This window comes from Nyctereutes procyonoides, unplaced genomic scaffold, assembly GCF_905146905.1.
Source record: "Nyctereutes procyonoides isolate TBG_1078 unplaced genomic scaffold, NYPRO_anot_genome, whole genome shotgun sequence".
In the NCBI taxonomy this organism is placed as follows: Eukaryota; Metazoa; Chordata; class Mammalia; order Carnivora; family Canidae; genus Nyctereutes; species Nyctereutes procyonoides.
In genome coordinates this window covers 40,464,481-40,486,647 of record NW_026575020.1, presented here as the reverse complement: position 1 = coordinate 40,486,647, position 22,167 = coordinate 40,464,481, and the positions used below count along the sequence as shown (strand labels likewise).

Here is a 22,167-nt window from a genome sequence, read left to right as displayed (position 1 = left end):
TATTATAAATAAATTATAAATGACCTAAATTTATTTAAATGTCCTTTCATAACTTTATTTTTCTTCATAATGGGCAAGTTTTCAAGAGATTTTTCTCATCCCACGTATAATAAAAAACCAGTTGAAGTATATCTGGGGGATCCCTGGGTGGCGCTGTTTGGCGCTGCCTTTGGCCCAGGGCGCGATCCTGGAGACCCGGGATCGAATCCCACGTCAGGCTCCCGGTGCATGGAGCCTGCTTCTCCCTCTGCCTGTATCTCTACCCCTCTCTCTCTCTCTCTCTCTCTCTCTCTCTCTCTCTATCATAAAAAAAAAGTATATCTGGTTGTCTGCATTTATTAATATGACAAAATAATTTTTTTTAAAGATTTTACTTATTCATGAGAGTCACAGAGAGAGAGTCAGAGACACAGGCAGAGGAAAAAGGAAGCTTCATGCAGGGAGCCTGACATGGGACTCGATCCCGGGTCTCCAGGATCACACCCCGGGGCTGCAGGTGGCGCCAAACCACTGCACCACTGGGGCTGCCCTATCATACTTTTTTTTTAAAGGTAAGATAATTGAGCATTAGAGACATAAAGCAAACTGCCCAAGGTCACAGAGCTAGTCTGTCACCAACCTCTGCCTCCATTCTTTCTACTGAACTCTATGTACTGTACTACTTTCCACCCTCCATGAGAATACTCTTTTGAGTTTCTCACATTGGCCCTCTCCTCTTCTGTATCCAAGTTCTCTTTGATGATTTCTATACACTAACAAAATTTTAATACCTGATGGCGAGAAGTTCCACAAACTTCTATTTGAAGGCAGGACTTTTCACTTCAGCTCCAATCCTACACATCCAAATTCCTTGGTGAACCACTGAATGTGTCTTAGATACCTCAAACAATGGTACTGCCAAGGCCAACATTTTGTCCCACCATGCTTTTTAGCCTGATTATTTTTTTCCTGGTAGGGCTGTTACTATTAATCCAATCCAAATCTGCAACTTCAATTTCTGGTGCTGCCCAATATCCAGTATGTTATCAACTCCTATCAGGTAAGCTTCTCCCCATCTCCCAATCTGTGCCATTACTTTTCCTACCCCTCTGTCAGATTCTTCACTCCTTTCTTCAGACTCTTCTAAATACTTTCTAGGTGGCCTCTCTGCTTTCCCCATACCAATCCATTCTTCAAAGCCTGCCCTGGATTAATCCTCCTAGAAAACTGGTTTATTTACATAATCTCACACTAATGGCTCTCGGAAAGCTTCCCAATAAACTCCAAATTCTTCACCAAAGTGGATGGAGATTTCTAGACATGTCTATCCTCTGAGTATGCCTTGATTCTAGCAAACAAAATGATATCACGTTCGAGTAACATACTGGTTTTCTGTTTCTTTCACCTAAAAGTCCTACGTTCTGTCATCATGCTTTGAAAGAAGAACTAGTAGAGTATATTAATTTGAGTCAGAACTTTATTATTCATTGGTGTCTTGCCACTCCACGAATTCATCCTTAAAGAATCCATAACATCTCACTAGTCTTTCTTCCCACCTAGTCTGGGAATTCCTTGTAGGCAAGGAACTGTGCCAAAATTTGGTTTTGGGTTATGAGTACACAGTATAAGACCAGGCATATAGTGTAGGCTTGGGAAATAAAAAATTCCAAGGCTTAATAGCTAACCCTAAAGGTAAAGTGATGGATGATGGATGGGTAGTACAGCCACAAGCACCACTCACCCTTCCGATTCATCCCCATCTGGAGGCATTTGAGCAGGCGGCAGTACTGGCACCTGTTCCTCTGCTTCCGAGACATGACACAGTTCTTGTCACGACTGCACCGATATACCCGCTTGTTGCAAATGCTCCGCTTGAAAAACCCCTTGCAGCCTTCACAGGAGATGATTCCATAGTGCAAGCCTGTGGCACGGTCCCCACAAATGAGACAGGTTCGTTGTTCAGCCCGATCATCTGGAACAGAAACTGAACATATTCAAATTAGAACACATGGAAATAATGGCTTTAAGCCTGCAGTTCTAAAATAAGCAACTTAAAAAAAAAAAAAAAAAAGCAACTTTGTCCTGGAAAGATCAAGAACATCACCTTTCCCAGCTAACTGACAAATGGGGCATTTTTGGAGCCTTTGTCCTAGGAACTGACCCTTGCATCTACCTGCAGATATCACAAACACAGCCTATCTAAAAAAATAACTCATGCTCCTCTCTTGGGGTTTCATCATCACTTGGACCAGTATCTAGGTCAGAAACTGGGGAGATATCCTCAACTCTTCCCTTTCCCTCACCTTCTTCAGCCAGAGCCTATCACTTAGTTCTACCCTGCAGAAAGGTGGATAAGGGTTACTGGTAAGTTATGTAAGTGCCCAGCAAATGGCATACACCCAATAAATGAAAGTTATAATTATTAACCAGTGAAGAAGTTTTAACTAGGCCCAGCCAGCCAACCAGTCTTCCATCCATTTAACAAATTGATATTGGGCAACTATTGTATTCTAGGCATTGTTGTAAGGTATGGATATAGCAGTGAATAAAAGTCCCTGGTGAAGCTTACATTCTAGCAGAATATCTACTCTGTCTGTGTCCAGGCCCTGTGTCCAGTACTGGGTGCTCAGAAATCAATCATCATGATCCACAGAGTTAAGGAACTTACCGCCTCACAACAAAGTTAGTCAAAGAGGAAATTCAGGCTGGAATATAGCTAACTTCCTCTTGTCTCAAATTTCATTTACTCAGGATCAAGCAATTGCCAAAGAACAGATATATGACAAAAAAGTGCCCTGGTGAACTGTGATGTCAGATCTTGCTAACAGGTGCCAAGAAACCTCTGAAGGAAAAGTTTTTGATCAGAAGCCAAGGCAAGAAACCAGCAATCTGAACCATACTCCTGAGTAATAGGCAAGATAAAATGATTAATAACACAGTCCTAAGAGTTTGAGAGACATCCTTATTCATACCTCAGTTCTGACACTTACCAACTGACTGAATTTGGTAAAATTAAGTTACTTCACCTCTCTGAATCCAGTTTCTCTCATCTGTAAAATGGGAATTATAATGTTACCTACATATATAAATAAAGTATTTTCTCAAAGAGATCCATGCTTAATGTAATAATACTCCTGAAAGGAAAAGCAGTTGAAAGAAATGTTATAGGAGGGGCATGGCAGTTTATGTAAAAGAGATGTAGAGAAGGAAGGAGGCTAGCATTTAGGCAACCTTTATCATATGCCAACTTTGAGATGTCTTATCCCTATTTGTACCAGGCTGGATAATGGCCACCCAAATATAACAGGTCCTAATCCCTAAAAACCATAAATGTTATCTTGTAAGGGAAAGGGGTCTTTGCAGATGTGATCAAATTAAGGATCCTGAGTTAAAATATTATTCTCGATTATAAAGGTGGGCCCTATTTGCATCACACAGGTCTTTATAAGAGAAAGATAGAGGGAGATTTGATATAAATAGAAGAGGAGAACACACACACACACATGCCACACATGCACACATACACATGTACAGAGGAGAAGGCAATGTGGAAACAGGAAGAAGGTAGTCACAGCCAAGGAATGGCTTCCATTACAAGCTGGATGAGACAAGGAGTGAATTCCCCTAGAGTGTCTGGAGGAAGTATGGCTCTGCCCACCTTTATTTTCACCTAGCAATACTAACTTTTAAACTTCTGGTTCCAGAACTGTGAGAAAACAAATGTGTGGTAATTTTTAACAGCAGTACAGGGAAAAATTACACAATGTTTTTTTTTTTCATACAGGGAAACAGACATATATATTAAGGCTCCAAAGTCACACAGCAAATAGCAGATATACAGAGAGAAGCAGGTCCAGGAGACCATACAGTTAGGGAAATAGAGAAAGACAGATACGGAAAGAGGAATTGCCTAGGCTCTTGAGGACTCTATATTTCCTAGTTACAGACCATTCCAAGCCTTTCTGAGGCTTGGATGAACTTAACTATGGGCAAATTGACATATTGCAACAAACTGACATTCCCATGTCTTATAATACTCTCCTCACCCACCCCCAGCTAACTTAAATGTTTCTGTTATTTGCAACTAAAAGAAACTTGGTTAAAATATAACAATGGCCCTGGTGTAATAACCATTCTTTTTCTTCTTCTTTTCTGTTTAAAAATGCAAAGGAAAAATAAATAAATAAAAATGCAAAGGAAGCTCAAGGTAAACATTAGAGCAAAGTTACAGTAGAGAATTAAAAAACACACACCTCACATTCTACCATATATAGGATTCATATCATATATAGACACACACATTAAAATACAAACCAGAAGTCTACTAGAATAGATTTAAAAATAGTTATCATTAATCAATATCTGGAAGAACCATACCAACCTTTTCTCCCTTTCTTCAGAGATATGATTTTACTAAGTACCAACCACAACTAAGTATTATGCTTTGTGCTGTGTCACAAAATTCTTATAATCCCGTAGGTGGATATAATACAATTGCTATTACTATTTTGTAATTGAGAAAATGAAGATCTCAGAAAAAGTTAAGGAACTTGTCCATTTAGGAAGTGACTGACCCTACTCTGCCAATATCAGAACTGGAGTTCAGTAACCTCTTCAGAAAGCATTCATATGGCATTCTGTGCAGCATCTGGATCCAGAGCAAAGGACCCACTGAACAACAATCAAACACAGAATTATTAAGAATCTACTTAGTAGATTCTACTTTTGTATAACACTGCTTGTTCTTTTCACGAGCACTTAAAAGGCCACAATGAGATCAAAGACAAGGTGAGTCCGTATTTCCACCGATGGGCACTAGTCAAATTCCCTTTGAATCCTATGACTGCTTCTCTGTTCATAGCTATTGTTACTGCCATGTTCTGTGTCTATAAAGAGCACTGGTCTAAGCCACAGACCAGGAACTAATTCAGAAGAAAATCTTTCAAAGGTACAGGAGAAAGGCCCTCTCCCAATCAACCGTGAAGCTCCTCAAAGAAGCATTTTACAAACTTCTCTCAAAATATGCAGGAAAAGATTATAAAAACAGGAGAAGCCACTGCTAAGTGATCACTTGGATACCAGGTTTTGTGCCAAGCACTTAACATATGTTACTGCGGTGAATAATAAAATATAAGGTACTCTTACTTTATAGAAGAGGAAACTGAAGCTTATGAGGTGATATCACTTTCCAAAAGTCACCCAGGTAGTTAAGTATGGGAGCTGGGCTGGAACCTCCAAAGTCTATGGACCTAATCATTATTACATTCTGTGGCCACAGCAAGGCCAATCTATCTAAACTATATGAAGGTCAGGCCCTTCCTTACTTGGGGAGGGGGGGGAAGCTAAAGAGTCAAGCTCTTTGTAAATTAACCAATTGAAGTGAAATGCCTCAGCTGTGCCCTGTCTCAAGTCAGATAATAGATTTCTGTATCTCCTATTCTTGTAGAAGACCTGAAGGATATTTAAAGCATGTTTATATTCATTATCTCACTTGAACCAGGCCAGGACAAAGATTATTCTTATAGATAATTCTTATAGATACCACAAAGAACATTTAGTGAGTATTGTGTCCCAGGCAACATTCAAGAAGTTTTTTACATGTCTGGCCTTACTTATTCATCATAGTCACTGAAAGGTATCATTATCTCCATATTACAGAAACCTGGAATCTTATAGTGTTAGAAAGTGCCTTGGAAATTGCCTTAAGGAGACCTTTGCCCGAGGCATGGATTCCCTCTAGCTTTACCAACTTAGCCAGTGAGGTGCCTCAACCACATCTTTCTTTACTGCATTCTTGGGAAGGTAAATGTTGAACTCAAGGGTAGAACGTAATATTCATCCTGGATCAATTTTATCTTTATATATAATAAATTCTGTATGTCATTTTGGTCTGTTGAAATCTTTAGGGCTCCAGTCTTACCATCCAGTAACTAGTTATTTCTCCTACCTCCTTCTTTTCTCCATGTATGGTCAGTATGAGATTATTTTCAATTTCATCTTTAAAACAATATTAAACAGAATGTGGCCTTCTGGCAAGTTGTTAGCCCCTTCTCCAATCTGGCTTAACCATTACCATTCTGGAAATAGATGCTCAATTAGCTTTGTCTCTTAACTAGAGTGGAAACTCTAGTCTGGCTTGCATTTCTCTATCTTATTCATAAGAATATCATGAACAACTATCACATAACTCAAATTCCAGATTCATAATATCTACAGCATTCTCTGACTAATGAGGCTAACACAAAGGAAATGTTCATAACCATTCCTAATTCAGCACTGTCAATCTACTAATTGTGTTCTTAATCTGTATTATTCTACCTAAAATACAAGAGAAAGAAAAAATCAGGCAAATAAGTACTTCACATTAAAGACTATGGATAATAGTAACTGTGGTGCTCAGAAGTCAGTAAGATAAGAGACAAAGGAGTTGATGAAAAGCTGAGGGTTTGAAAAATGATAGGTATTTGAAGGTAGTTTGCTATCTGCAAAAATAGCGATGGTTAAAAAAAAATAGAGTAGGAGAGAGAAGAACCTAATTTATCAGAGAAGCTGAATGTTTATCTTGATCAGCAGTACTAAAAGGACTCAGATAGTGAACTTTGAAAATACCATTTTCTACAAAGAGGTTCCCAGACTCCTTAGAGAAATGTTTGATTCCAGGTCTGAGGCAGAATATAGACATAGGATGAGTGTTAGTGTGCTACCCAAGACTAATAATGGGGTCATGTCAAAAGGACATAAAAAGCAACATAAAAAGCCCCCCACTGGCCTAAAACTGGAGCAACCTATGCATCAAAAAGAATAATAACAGCAATGGATTAAAACACTTCAAATATAAAAATCAATGCATTCACAATGTTAAAAAGAAAAATCTCATTAGTTACCATGGAGGTTACTAGGACACCAACTCATTATTCTGAAAATTGATGTAATAAGGGGAAAAAAAAATCAAACATTAGAAACAAAAACTAGGGGATCCCTGGGTGGCTCAGTGGTTTAGTGCCTGCCTCCGGCCTAGGGCATGATCCTGGAGTCCTGGGATCGAGCCCCACATCGGGCTCCCTGCATGGAGCCTGCTTCTCTCTCTGCCTGTGTCTCTGCCTCTCTCTCTCTCTCTGTGTGTCTCTCATGAATAAATAAAATCTTAAAAAAAAAAAAAAAGAAACAAAAACTATTGGAATCTTTCTCTTGCCCCTGTCCCCAAGAGTAAAACAAAAGAGGAGAGTGGAAAGTAAGACAGTTAAGAATTTTAAACTTTTAGGGGATCCCTGGGTGGCTCAGCAGTTTAGCACCTGCCTTTGGCCCAGAGTGCAATCCTGGAGTCCCGGGATCGAGTCCCACGTCGGGATCCCAGCATGGAGCCTGCTTCTCCCTCTGCCTGTGTCTCTGCCTCTTCCTCTGTCTCTCATGAATGAATAAATAAAATCTTTTAAAAAAAAAAAAACTTTTAAACGTTGAGATTAAAGACTGAGATTAGGTCAACAGATCAGCCTGGCAGTCAATAGAATGCACTTGGATGGGGAGGTCGAGTTGATCTCAGGGCTTATGGCAAGGCAAATCTTCACCAAGGGATGGAAAGGAAATAGACAACTGTTAGCTCTCCAGATATCTTGAACAGAGGCAGTAGAACACAGAGACTAAGAACTTGGGCTCAAACCTATGCTGTCACTTTCTAGCAGCATGACCTTGGAAAGTTTCTTAACCTCCCAAGAGGTACCTCAATTTCTAGTCTATAAAACACAGATAATATGGTACTTTTTCAAGTAACTGTTTTAAGAATCAGGGAATTAACAGATTGCCTATAAATGACATGGAGCTCTGGATTCCTCATGGTATTAGAATGAAGCAGCTTTGTAAACTTCTAACTACTGGACATTACTATTGCTTGTCTTCTTTTTTTTAACCTAAAAAAACTTCAAAAAATGAGCACAGAGGATTATTCAGTCAGTCTGGTGGCAAGGGAAGGTAATGACAAACTTCCTTGAGGAGGTGAGTTCTGACATATGACCACCAGTTAGACAAATGAAGGCAGAGGAGGGGACAGGGAGAAAAAACAATTGGCATATAAAGTCATGTCTTAAAATTGAAGCTGGAAACCTCTCTTCAACTTGGGTTTCCCCTGAGAAGAATCTCATTCCTTTCTAAAACAGCCAATATAGTTCACTAAGATTTAGCAAGACTATCACAAGATGAGTTACACAGAAGTATCCAGAGATACATTATCAGGCTATGTCCTACCCCTCTATGTGTAAGACAGTCATGATATGCCCACAAATTTGTTCCTGAGCAACATTCTAAAAGGAGCTTGCTGGTTACTAATTATAAATAAATGTAACCATATGTAAGCAATATTAGAAAAAAGATTACATGCTTGTCTTTGCTAGTTTTCCATACCTTAGGGATAATCTTAAATATTTTTTTAGAAAACAGTAATTATTCTAGTGCAGGTAACAGGATCACATTAAATTTCAGTTCTTCAAATTTTAACACTCCTGCTGAGATAGATATGGGCAAATGCAGAGTTCAGTTGGGGTCTCTATGGACACAGATTAATTTTCAGAGGTAGGTATGTCAAGTTCAAATGAAATAATAAAAATGATGAATAAAAACAGCTGATATGGCTGGCATAGAAAATCAATAACAATCTGAATCAGATAGAGAGCCCCATGAACATCTCTTCAGAGCACCATCAACAAGTGTCTGCTCAAATAAACAGATGTTTTCATCTCTATCATTTAGCAAGAACAGTAAGTGAGAACAAAGGCAGTCATAAACTAATCTGTTCATCAATCTGACCAGAATTTTACAATACTTAGATTCTTGTTTTATAAAAGTAGCAGGACCCCAGTTACACCTAACCAAAGTTACACTGTAGGTTAAGTCCCAATCAAAGACGTTAATAGTAACATCTGGAACCATGACTGCTACAGAGAAGATGCTCATTTTCTTGAATAAATGAATGAAAAATGTAAAAGTGTAAAAGGTCTGAAATATATTGGATTGGTGGTTAAGTCACACTGAGTATGAATTCTAGCACTGCCAGTTCCTAGTTCTGTAACTGTGGGCACACGCCTCAATTCTAGAAGTCTATCAACTGTAAAATAGAGATAACCATAATACTCACTTCATGGATTTATTAGGGAATACATGATAAGTCTACAATGATAATAGCTAACATAGAGCCTGGTACTATGCAATAAGTTCTGTTCTTTATGTATCACATATAATTCACTATTTCCTAACAATTCTATGGAGTAGATACTACTATTATCTCTATTTTGCAGATTAAAAAAACGGGGGCACACATAGAATAAGAAATATGTCCAAAGTCCCCTAGCTAATAAGCAATTGAGCCAGGATTCTAAGCAGACAATCTTGCATCAGGATTTGAGGCCTTTCACACTATACTGCTGAATATAATGCCTAATATATAGTAAACACACAATCAATGTTAGTTGCACTACTGTTGTTAAAGTTAAGTTTTCTGTAAGATTAGAACCTGATAAAAATTTGCAACTTTATGAAACAGTTTGGAAGGTATTTTGTTTTAAAAAAATCCATCTTAAACAAAAGCAAGTAGTGCTTTAATTTAGGAAAAAAAGTCTGGTAGATTTCAACATTATCAATGTTCAACTCTTAGCAAACCAGGAATAAGAAAAAACTTGTTTAACATAATAAAAGTTATTTAAAAAACCTATACCAAATATTATACTGAATATTATACTGAAAGCTTACAAAAAGTTTTTCTTTTGCAATTGGAAGACAAGGATGGTCCATTGTCAACACCTTCATTCTACAGTGGAAGTACTAGAAGTTCTAGACAACACAGTGAAATAAAAATATACAAAAAACATACATATTTCTATACCATCCACAAAGGTGAAATTTTTAAAAGATGGCACTTACAACAGTATCAAGGAATATAAATTAGCTAGGATGTAATCCAATAAATACATATACGATATCTATGGAGAAACTGTAAAACAATTAATATAAAAGATTTCTAAGACAAATTGAGGAAGATTGCAGTAACTGGAGAGGAAGCTACACTCACAAATTCTTTTTTTTTTCACTCACAGATTCTAAGTTATTACTGTAAAGATCAATAGATAAAGTAAAATCCCAATCCTGCGTGTTCATGTATAACTTGAGCTAAAAGTAAAACGCATGCAGAAAATGCGAAAGAACACAAACAGCATAGATTTCTTTTTAAGATTTATTCATGAGAGACACAGAGGGAGAGGCAGAGACATAGGCAGAGGGATAAGCAGGCTCCCCTTAGGGTGCCTATGTGGGCCTTAATCCTAGAACCCTGGGATCACGACCTGAGTCAAAGGCAGATGTTCAACCACTGATCCACCCAGGTGCTCCAACAGCACAGATGTTTAAGAAAAACAAGACTTTACCATGTATCAGTATTCATTTTAAAGCTATGGTGAGGAGCATCTGGGTGGCTCAGTTGGTTAAGTGTCTGCCTTTGGCTCAGATCATGTCCCAGCATCCTGGGACTGAGTCCTACATCAAGCTCTCTGTGCAGTGGGGAGCGCCTGATTCTCTCTCCTCCTCCACTTGTGCTCTATCTCTCTCTCTCTCTCTCTCTCAAATAAATAAATAAATAAATAAATAAATAAATAAATAAATAAATAACATCTTAAAAAAAATAAAGCTATGTTAATTAAGATATGCTTTATTGGCTCAGAGACAAACAAACCAAAGGAACTGAATAAAGACATACCATACCCCAACATACCCAGGTATATTATGGATATTTAACTTATGACAAAGGTGGCACTGCAGAGCAGTGAGGAAAAGACAAGTCTTTTCAGTGAACAGTGCTGTGATAATTACATACCTATACAGAAAGAAAATGAAACTTGATCCTATCTCACACTATGCAAAATATTTAATTACAACTAGACTGAAAACCCAAATAGCAAAAGCAAAATAATATACCTCTTAGAAGATAATAAAAAAAAATCATGATCTTGGATTAGGAACAGATTTTTAAAACAGGGCACAAAAGCACTAACCATAAAGGAAAACTTCAATAAAATCAGACTACATTAAAATGAAGAATGTTCAGAGAGTGAAAAGGCAAGCCAGTGTGGAAGAAGATATATGCAACACCTACAACCTATAAAGAGCTCATATTCAAAATATGTAAAACTCTTATATAACATTAAGAGAAATGCAAACCAGTAGAAAACTGGGCAAGAAACTTGAATAAGCATTTCACAGAGGAGACTATCCACATCATCAATAACCTTAAGAAAAGATGTTCAACCTATTAATAATCAAGGGTATGCAAATTAAAACCACAATGACAATGGTTAAAAAAAAAAAGACTTCAAGTTATGGTGGCAATTTGGAAAAACTTTCTTATGTTATCAGTAAACATGTTTATTGGTACAACTACTACAGAAAAGTGTGTTGTTATTAATGTTGAAGATATACCTCTTTTATGACTCATTCTCAGATATATATGACCCAAGAGAAATGTATGCACATGTATATGAACTGACAAATTCTAGGATGTTCATTATGACAAGTTTGTCAAAGATGCAATTAAAAATAACCCAAATATGGGGCACCCAGGTGGCTCAGTTGGTTCAACGTCTGCCTTACTCTCAGGTCATGATTCTGGGGTCCTGGGATGAGCCCCATGTCAAGCTCCCTTCTCAGTGGGGAGTCTGCTTCTCCCTTTCCTTTGCTTCCCACCCCGGGGGTGGGGGTGGGGCTTATACTCTCTCAAATAAAATCTTAAAAAAAATAACCCAAATATTTATCAATATTACTGGAGATAAATAGTATCATTCATACAATATAATACTTATACAGCTGTAAAAGTATTTGAATGACTGCGACAATTTGGATGACTAGTACAAACGTTGGGTAAAAGAAGCCAGATGGAACAAAAACCTCCCAAAACAAACCATTCATAGTATGCCATTCATATTAAATAAGTTAAAACAACAACAACAATAAAAACAGGCTCAGACAGTAAAGGAACATATAGTGAGAACATTGCTGGGGTAGAGAGGAGCTTTTGAGTTCTGGCAATGTTTTATTTCTTTTTTTTTTTTTTAAGATTTTATTTATTTATTCATGAGAGACAGAGAGAGAGAGAGAGAGAGAGAGAGAGAGGCAGAGACACAGGCAGAGGGAGAAGCAGGCTCCATGCAGGGAGCCCAATGTGGGACTCAGTCCTGGGACTCCAGGATCATGTCCTGGGCCGAAGGCAGGCACTAAACTGCTGAGCCACCCAGGGATCTCCCATGTTTTATTTCTTGACTTGGATGATGCTTGCTTGATATTAATTCATTAAGCTGTAAAATTGTGTTTTGTGTACTTTTCTCCAAGTGTTATATTTCATGGTAAAAAAGTTGGAAACAAAAGATAACAGGGCACTTTAGGTTAAGGGAAAGGACATCATCGGTGGCCAAAAAAAAAAAGGGGAAGCAAATGTAAGGTATGTTTGGGCAAACTATGTAGATATATAGTTAAGCAGAAAGATCTTACAGAGGAATGGTCAGAAGTCTAGAAAACTGTTTGGAATACATTGGAATTCATTTTATCCTACTGATAAAAAACTACGGAGATTTTTAGGGGCGTCTGAGTGGCTCAGTTCGTTAGGCATCTCCTTCTGCTCAAGACATAATCTTAGGGTCCTGGGATGAGCCCCACATGGAGCTCTGCTCAGCAGGGAGTCTGCTTCTCCCTCTGCACCACCACCACCACCACCACCACCACCCCGGTCGTGCTCTCTCTCAAATAAATGAATAAAATCTTTTAAAAAACGCCACTGAGATTTTTAAATGGAGATATATCTGGATCAAAGTAGTATTTTAGGAATATCAATCTCACAATGATGTGCAGGTTGCGACAAGATGAATGGCATGGGCATCCCATAACAGGAACGGAGGAAAGGATCAAAAATGAACTTGAGGTTTTACACCATGGTGGCTTGAGAAATGTGGTATCACTAATACAAAAGAGGAAAGTAAAAGCTTAGTGAGGGACAAAATCATCCTCTCTTGAATTTAAGAGAAGATGAGTCAAGCAGAAATATTCCAAAGACAGCTATGTAGGGGACAATGTTTAACCATTGTTAGGATGAAAAATCTATGAGTCAATACCTGGAAGAATTGAAACTATGGCAATAGATTAGAACTCTAAGGAGGAAGGGGATGTGTAGAGGAGCAATAATAAGATAAAACTAAGACACTGGGGAAGGTAAGAAGATAGGGATGGAAAGTGGGGTGACATGATCAAAGAAGGCATAGGTGGAATATAAATCCATGATTAAGAGAAATATAAGAAACAAAAGGGTTTCATAAAGAGAGTACTTGTCAAATGCAATGTGGGTCAAAAAGTGTGAGGAAGAACAAAGGGCTCAAAGGGCTAATAGTATTTTCAGTCAACTGATGAGAACAAAAATCATATTGAGTTAAAAACAGGCCACCTGACTGGCTGAGTCAGAAGAGCTTGTGATTTTTGATCTCAGGGTTGTATGCTCAATCCTCATGCTCAGTGTAGAGATTACTTAAAAAATAAAATCTTAAAAAAAAAAAGATGAGTGGTAAAGAAATAAAATAAGCAGTATTTTATTGAATAGTGTCACCTCATTTAAAAGTAACAGAAGGAGAAAAAAAAAGTAACAGAAGAACAGTTTGTAGGAAGAAGCAACAGCTTTTAAAAGGACACTTTTTTTTTTTTTTAACTAGGGGAGATTCGTGTGCATTTAGAAGATAAAGATTAGAACAAAGGCTTTAAAAAAATTTTTTTTAAGATTTTTTAAGTAATCTCTACACCCAACCTGGGGCTCAAACTTACAACCCTTAGATCAAGAGTCATATGTTCCACCAACAAGCCAGCCAGGTGCCCCAAGAACAAAGGCTTTTCAGAGGAGAATGGACTATCATTTAGACATGATCAAAATAAAAACCTATATGAAAAGTAAAAAAAGTTTAACATTTAAATTTTCCTTATGTATTTTATTTTCATTAAAGAAAAAGGTTAAAAAAAATAAAGAAAGAAAGAAAGAAAGAAAAAGGTTAAGTTACTTGGCCACGGTCAGAAAAGTAAAGTGATTTGCCCAGGATCACAAAGTGAGTCAAAATGGAGCTGTTTCAGTCTCACTACTTTTCCAAAGACAGACCTCCCATTATACCACACTACCTCCTATCGGGGTGGAGTGCAGGAAGAGAAGGAATGGTATATATAAAAATTGAGCCTCAGTATTCTGCTGCCTTTTTTTCCCGCAAACCAAAGCAACAACAGGAGTCACAACACAATCTGTGAAGCAAAGAACTAAATAGATGTATTACTTAGTACTTCCATATAGCAACTAGTTCTACTTTAATTTGGCTAAGTATAGAAGAAACCAAAATTCCTCTTGCACTCATCTCTCCTTTCAGCCCTACTATTATAAAAATACCTCCCCCACCTCAAACAGGACATTTTGTTCATTCCAAGGGCTCAGGTTACGCAAATTACAATTGGAAACTGATTTTTATCAAAACCTGCTCTTCAGATTGTGATGAAGGCCAGATTTAGGAAATGGAGAGTACAGCTGCTGACTTGGCCAAAATTATACTAACAACTAAGGCAATTTGGAACTTGCCTAGCTAAAAGGTATTTAAAACAATTTCAACTGCATTACTGGATCTAACTCCCCTGATCAGCTGCACATTCTTCTAAGTACTACTGACTGTATTCAGTTTTATAGGCTGCCACCATCTGAAATGAAATCCTTGAAACTGGGGAACAGGTACCCTCAAAATTTCATCTGCAAACATAGAACTTAAAACAGAAATAAGTGAAAATCTTAAGAATTCTCCTCTACTGCTCCTGGTAGGGAACCTGCTTCTCCCTCTGCCTGTGTCTCTGCCTCTCTGTGTCTCTCATGAATAAATAAAGTCTTTAGAAAAGAAAAAAAACAAGTGAGTAATTCACAAGATCAGTATGGACTGAACCTTTAGGAGTTATCCTTACAAGTCATTGACTAGAAAGATGGGAAAAAGACAAAAGGGGGTGCCTGCCTGGCTTGGTTGGTGGAGCAGGTAACTCTTGAATTCAAGGTTTTGAGTATAAGACCCCTGCTGCCTGTAGGGCTTACTTAAAAAAAAAAAAAAAAAAAAAAAAAAAAGTTACTGCCATTACTTAGGCCTGAAAACAAAGATAAAATGGTTCACAAATTACAACTAGCTGGAGCCACGGAAATAAATCCAGGGAAAATGCTACCTCATCATTCAACAAGTGGGGCCAAGAAAAGAAAAAGTCAGACCACAGTCCTAGTTTCTTCTTGCCTCTTATGTGTAGGAACCTTCAAATTAGGAATCAAGTTTCTATTTGTGGTATAAGACTTTTCATATTCCTGTAAATTTAGGTTTTCCAGTTGGAAATAAGCAGATCTGTGGTTTGTCCTATTTGGATTGCTACTGCAAATTTTTAAGGATCCCTTATTCATTTACGGGGGAAAAAGAGTTGGTTGAGCCTGGGGAGTCTTCTCTGAAAAAAAATAGAAATATACAGATATTTCATTAATGGATAGCTTGATCCGCACATGAGAGCTCTAAACAGGTACATATTTTTGAAGTTGGAAATATAGACAATGATTCACTATGTAATAATTACTACTTCTTGCTTGAAATCATCTTGTGACATATATTCACTGCATAAATATGAGAGCTCCTCTGCACTCTTCACATGTACCTCATAATAGAGGAGACAGACATCAATCCCATAATTTCAATACGGAGCAGTCAACATTAAACTAGAAAGAGAAGGTACACTGGGCACAGAGAAGTGGGTGATTTTGGTGCTAGATGAGGAAACTGAAGGAAAGATTATCTAGAAGAGGTGTCACCTGAACTAAGCATTAGAGCAGAAGTATGTCAAAGGAAACCGAACAGTATAGGCAACAAGGCCTCCTGGCTGTAGGCATTTAAACATGTTTAGGAGTGTGGTTATCTGAGATGGAGATGAGGAAGGCCTCGATGAATGCTGGAACAAGCAATCTGGAGTCAGAATGACTTGGGAGTCTTCTGTAGGGAGGCTGTAGGCATACATGAGATTGCCAGAAGGCAGTGTATGGTAAGAGAATAGACTGTGTAATAGGTTATCTTTTGGACTGTCTGCTCAGCTCATAACCAATATTCTTTTCTTTGAGAACAGCCACTGCCCTAGCCTGTAAGGTACTAGGTTTACATTGCTAGATAAGCTGACTGGAGCATAAGACATAATGGCTACTGCTAACTGGACTACAAAAAGTCAATGGCCCAAATTGGCTCAATGAAATTCTCTATTCCCAAGATTTTGTAATGAGGACACAAGGATTGCTAGCTTCTGATGAGCCTGGAATTGTAAATTTGACTGGTGAGATGGTCTTGTTCCAGAAAAGGAGATGATGTTCATCTCTGTGGTATGTGGTGGTAATGAGGGGTGGGGAAACAGAGGAGCTATACCTCATGACTTCATAAGGGTTGAGAGTAGTTGCTACAGCTCCTGAAGCTTAAATGTGTAATTAAAACATACTGGTCTCAGTTCAATCTGTGGACACTCACAATCTGAACAAGCCTGCTTCCTCCCTTTTTCCACCAAGAATTTTATAGCCTTTGGAGTTTAATACCACTAGTCTCAACAAGTGACCTACATAGTTACATGATTTCTAGTCCCCTTATCATTCTGATCATCTGCCTTTCCCTCTGGACATGTTCCTGCTTGTAAAGATCATATGAAAATAAATTGTTCGGAATCTACTGTGGCTTGGGGCGCCTGGCTGGCTCAGTTGGTAGAGCATGCGACTCTTAATCTCAGTCAGGGTTGTTGAGTTCAAGCCCCACACTGGGTGCAGAGATAACTTTAAAAAAAAAAAATCCCTAAATAGTTGTTAAGTTTGAACCCTATGTTGCGTGTAGAGTTTACTTAAAAAAAAAAAATCTACTGTGGCTTGATGAGTACAGAACAGAGAGGGAGTCTATTCATCCTATTCCTTTTTGTATACTGTTTTATTTTAGAGAAAGAGAGAGAGAGAGACAGAGATTTCGAGAGCATGTGAATAGGGGGGAGGGGCAGAGGGAAAGAATCCCAAGCAGACTCTGAGCTGAGCACAGAGCGTGATGCAGGACTGATCTCATGACCCTGAGAAATCATGACCCGAGCTGAAACAGAGTCGGATGCTTAACCAACTGAGCCACCCAGGTGCTCCTGTTTTGTATTTTTTAAAGATTCTTTAATTTCTTTAAGTAATCTCTACACCCAATGTGGGGCTCTAACTCACAACCCCAAGATCAAGAGTCGCATGCTTCACTGCTTGAGCCACCAGGTGTACCTACTATGTTTTTAATTAATATAAATCCAGTTTATCTCCTTTAGGCAACTGTAATGTATTTGTGAAAGTAATACACTATATGACTGCATAGAAAGATAAGCATAAAAGAACTAAAATCTCTCAGCCTTTTTTCATGTTTTGCTGCAAAGCTGCCTCATTCACATCCTATAAGGACAAAAGCTTAGGCCTAGGCACCAAATATAAGACTTTGTTTTAAAAAAAAAAAAAAAAGACTTTGTTTATTGCCTTGTCTGAGTTGCCCTGATGTCCTGACTATTAAGACAGTATGAGCTTTCTTACCTGGCTTTGGATCATTAATAGAAGCAAATGACACATATTTCATATCTGTACCTCAGCTTTTATGCAAAACAGGTAAGGATTAAAGCTAGGCTCGTGAAAAAAAAAAAAGCTAGGCTTGTGATCTCAGGCTGATCATTTCTCTATACATCAAAAAATAATATGGTAATTGAAATTTTTATTTTTTAAGCTATGTTTTTATTTTTTTAAGCTATGTTTTTATATTTATACTCCCTCAAGTTTTACTGAAATTTTTTAAAAGATTTTATTTATTTATTCATGAGAGACACGAGGGGTGGGGAGAGAGAGAGAAAAAGGGGGGCAGAGACACAGGCAGAGGGAGAAGCAGGCTCCATGCAGGGAGCCTGACATGGGACTCGATCCCGGGACTCCAGCATCACACCCTGGGCTGAAGGCAGGTGCTAAACCGCTGAGCCACCCAGGGATCCCCAGTTTACTGAGATTTAATTGGCAGAGAGCACTACATAAATTTAAGGTATCCAGATTAATGACCTCACTTATACATACTGTGAATAAGTCAAACTGTCTGGATTCAAATCTCAGCTTTTACATTTATTAAATGTATGGTCCTATTATTTCAGTTCCCTACTCTGTGAAATGTAAAAGTCTCTAAATTCTTTTTTAGTAATGTAAAACCTGTTACTAGGTTTCTGTGAGAATTAATACATGTAATGTGCTTAGAACAGAGTTAATATATGCAAAGTTTCTGACACATAATAAATGCTCGATAGGAGTACCTAGCTGGATTAGTCAGTAGAGCATGTGACTCTTTTTTTTTAAATTTATTTATTTATTTATGATAGAGAGAGAGAGGCAGAGACACAGGCAGAGGGAGAAGCAGGCTCCATGCACCGGGAGCCCGACGTGGGATTCGATCCCGGGTCTCCAGGATCATGCCCTGGGCCAAAGGCAGGCGCTAAACCGCTGTGCCACCCAGGGATCCTGAGCATGTGACTCTTGATCTCAGGGTTGTTAATTTCAAGCCCACAGTGGGTGTAGAGATTACTTAAAAAAATAAAATCCCTAAATAAAAAAAAAGTTCAATAAATGTGAGCTACTATTATTATTTTTTAAAAGATTTTATTTATTTATTCATGAGAGACACACAGAGAGAGGCAGAGACACAGGCAGAGGGAGAAGCAGGCTCCCTGCGGGGAGCCCGACGTGGGACTCGATCCTGGGACCCCGGGATCATGACCTGAACCCAAGGCAGATGCTCAACCACTGAGCCACCCAGGCGTCCCTGAGCTACTATTATTACTATCATCATATCATCACCAGTTTGTCTCAGGATACTTGTCAGTGATTCCCCCAGAAAGGTTCTTATGAGGACTAAATAGGAATGCATAAGAAAGTGCACTATATAATACTATAAACTTCAGGATGCCTATGAAGACAGATGGTAATTCACCTGAGTGATGTCTAATTCTGGTATGCCTGGAGCCTACTGGGTTTGCCTATCAGTCAGGTATAGATAGAATAGCTTCAAATAGCTGGCTTTCTTCAGCAGCCCCCTTCATCTCTACCTGTAATTTTGGAGATTACTTGGGTTAGAGAACTAAAAATGTATTTATTGAGCTTTTGTAGTAAATTGCAAAGTTTTTTGTTGCATATTTTATTTACTGTAATTATAAAGTTAAAAGCAAAAGCAACCCCAGCTTTGCATTCTAGCTAGTCACTATTTTAGTTGCGTGATAATCTGAGCTCAATTTCCTTATCTATAAAGATAAAAATATTCATCTCACAGAATTGTGAAAATGAAAGGATTAAAATATGTAAAAGACCCGTAGAGTACTAAAAATGAAGACATGGATCAACAAATATAGTTGCATTTTATTATGTTATGGTTATTATTTCTCCACCTGTGGTCCATAGCACTTTTTAGAAATATCTTCCATGGGGCTCCTGGCTGGCTCAGTCGATAGAGCACGAGACTCTCAATCTTGAGGTTGCAAATTCAAGCCTCACATTGGGAGTAGAGATTACTTTAAAATAAAATCTTAAGAGAGAGAGAGAGAGAGAAAAGAGATATCTTCCATGAATTTTGAGTTTAATTTACAGGTTCCTATGAGAGAGGTGTAAATACACAGTGTGAAATTATACTAGTTAAGCCAGAGTTGTCAAAATCTCCCTTAGGAAAATGTGCATACACAAAATTGTCTTTGCCCTTATTCCAAAGAGACTCCTAAGGACTTTCATTATAGTGTAGCTTCCAACTGTTACCATTTTCTGCTTCCACTGTCAAACACTGAATTAGAGCCTGATTTGGCTACTGAAGGTTTCAATGATAAGGATATTAGTGACTTTGAGAGTTGACAGTGTTTGTTACATATCTTGCCATTTGTGACTTCTCTGATTACTTGATCCTAGATTATGGAGTCATTAAATTTCAAAGCCATAGGAGGCTTTAAAGTACACAAATTCCTCATTCTCACTATAAGATGAGAAACTGAGGTCCAGAGAATTAAAGTAACTTGGGCATATTTGCATTAATAACTTCTACCACTACTTCATTTAGTTTTAAAATGACCTATGTTTCTACAACACTGAATGGCTGCTATTCTGGATCATATGAATTTACACAACAAACTTTCTACTCTAGTAAAGTAATAACTCTTCGCAGAAATTAGGATTACCGAGACGCCTGGGTGGCTCAGCGGTTAAGCGTCTGCCTTCACCCAGGGTGTGATCCTGGAGACCCAGGTTCGAGTCCCACATCGGGCTTCCTGCATGGAGCCTGCTTCTCCCTCTGCCTGTGTCTCTGCCTCTCTCTCTGTGTGTGTCTCTCATGAATAAAAAAATAAATAAAATCTTAAAAAAAAAAAGAAATTAGGATTACCATGGAATCATCTCGAGTGTTAAAGTGTTCAAGGCAACTTTCTGAAATGTAAATAGCAGAATTAAGTATAGCTGGGTCCTCAGAATTGCAATCTAGTTTTACACTGAAATCCTTAAAAATATATGTGTAAACTCTAAGTGGACCAGCACTTCATCTGTCCTGATCACTGTGGGGCCTATTCATGGAACTTTACAAGGTGAAAGTACTCACTGTTAGCTGAATGAAAGAAATCGGACAAGCATCTGAATTCTTTCCTTTTTGAAACACTTATCTCCCTTGGCTTTCAGAATATTACTCTCCAGGTTTTCCTACTTTCTCTCAAACTATTAGTTTCTCAATCTCTTATACTGAATATCTTTGGAACTCCTGGATGTTGGCGTATCTTCAGGGGTTAGTCCCTGAAGATACTTTCTATCAATAGTCTCTCTTTAGGGATGCCTGAGTGGCTCAGTGGTTGAGCTGCTGCCTTAGGCTCAGGGCATGGTCCCGGGGTCGAGTGCCGCATCAGGTTCCCTGAAGGGAGCCTACTTCTCACTCCGCCTATGTCTCTGCCTCTTTCTCTGTATCTCTCATGAATGAATAAATAAAATCTTTAAACAAAACAAAACTTGACTGTAGTGATAGTTACACAAATCTATATTCATAGAACTGCACAACACCTCAAAAATGCCTCAATTTTACTGCCTGTTAATTTTAAAATAAAATTTAAAATGAAAAACAAAAACAACTAATACTACTTGACCAAAAACATTATAATACTTTGGTCACTAACCACCAACTATTTTACCTATATATAAGTAAAACTACAATGAGTATCTCAGTAAAAACATATATCACTTGCCCTAAAAAACTAAAAGAAACTTTTAGTCTTAACTAATAAAAGATATTATTAAGACAATATATTATTAAGACTATTTCTCCATTCATTAAAGAAATACAACAGACCCCATTTTCTGTTTGGAACATTCCCACAAAGCACAGATGGCCCTAGGCAGGGAGTATAACTTTTTAAAACCAAATTTAACTAAGACCTCTCCTTCTTATAGGAACTGGCAATTTGTAAGAAGGTTAATAAGGTTAAGGCGTACTCTCCCTAAATCCCAGCAGTAAGTTTCATACAGCCTTCCAGCTCTGAGGTAGACCTGTGTTCCCTTCTAGCAAATTGCTACATTAATCTCTTCAACATACCTGCAAAGGTGGATTAAAAGGAATGTGAAGAGGGTTCTTCTTCTGCCCAACAGGTAACAGGTAAGGGTATCCATTCACAGATTAAAGCTCTCTCTTGGGCTGTCCTTGCATTTAGAACCAACCAATCTTTCTGATCCATATGGGCCTTGCTTATAATTCACAGGATACCCTGTCAGGTTGTTTTATTTAGCTATGCCTTCGCTCATGCTGCTCTCTGCGTGGGGGGAGCCTTCCTCACACTTTACCAGCCTGGCAAATGTCAACCAATCTCTCATGATGCCTTCCTGGGTGAAGGAACCTGATAGCCCAAACAGAAATGAGCACTCCTATCTCTGCATATCCTCTGTACCCTCCAGGATTGCTAGCATTGTTCCTCCAACACTTTGTTGCACTTACCTATTTGTCTCCCTCTATAAGACTATGTGCTCCACAAAACAAGGGGAGATTTTTATTTTTTCTGCATCTCTAATATATACCAAGCACAGAACAACCACCAGTGAATGTCAGTTGA

General features: G+C 38.2%; 1 protein-coding gene across 1 annotated transcript in view; it reads right to left on the bottom strand.

Annotated features, from left to right (window-relative positions):
- The window catches only part of NR6A1 (nuclear receptor subfamily 6 group A member 1), a 218,932-nt gene that overhangs the window by 33,535 nt on the left and 163,230 nt on the right, over positions 1-22,167 (bottom strand). Inside the window, exon 3 of the mRNA XM_055333636.1 lies at positions 1,721-1,963. Coding sequence (XP_055189611.1) covers positions 1,721-1,963 — 243 coding nt within the window. The remainder of the gene's footprint in view (positions 1-1,720; positions 1,964-22,167) is intronic.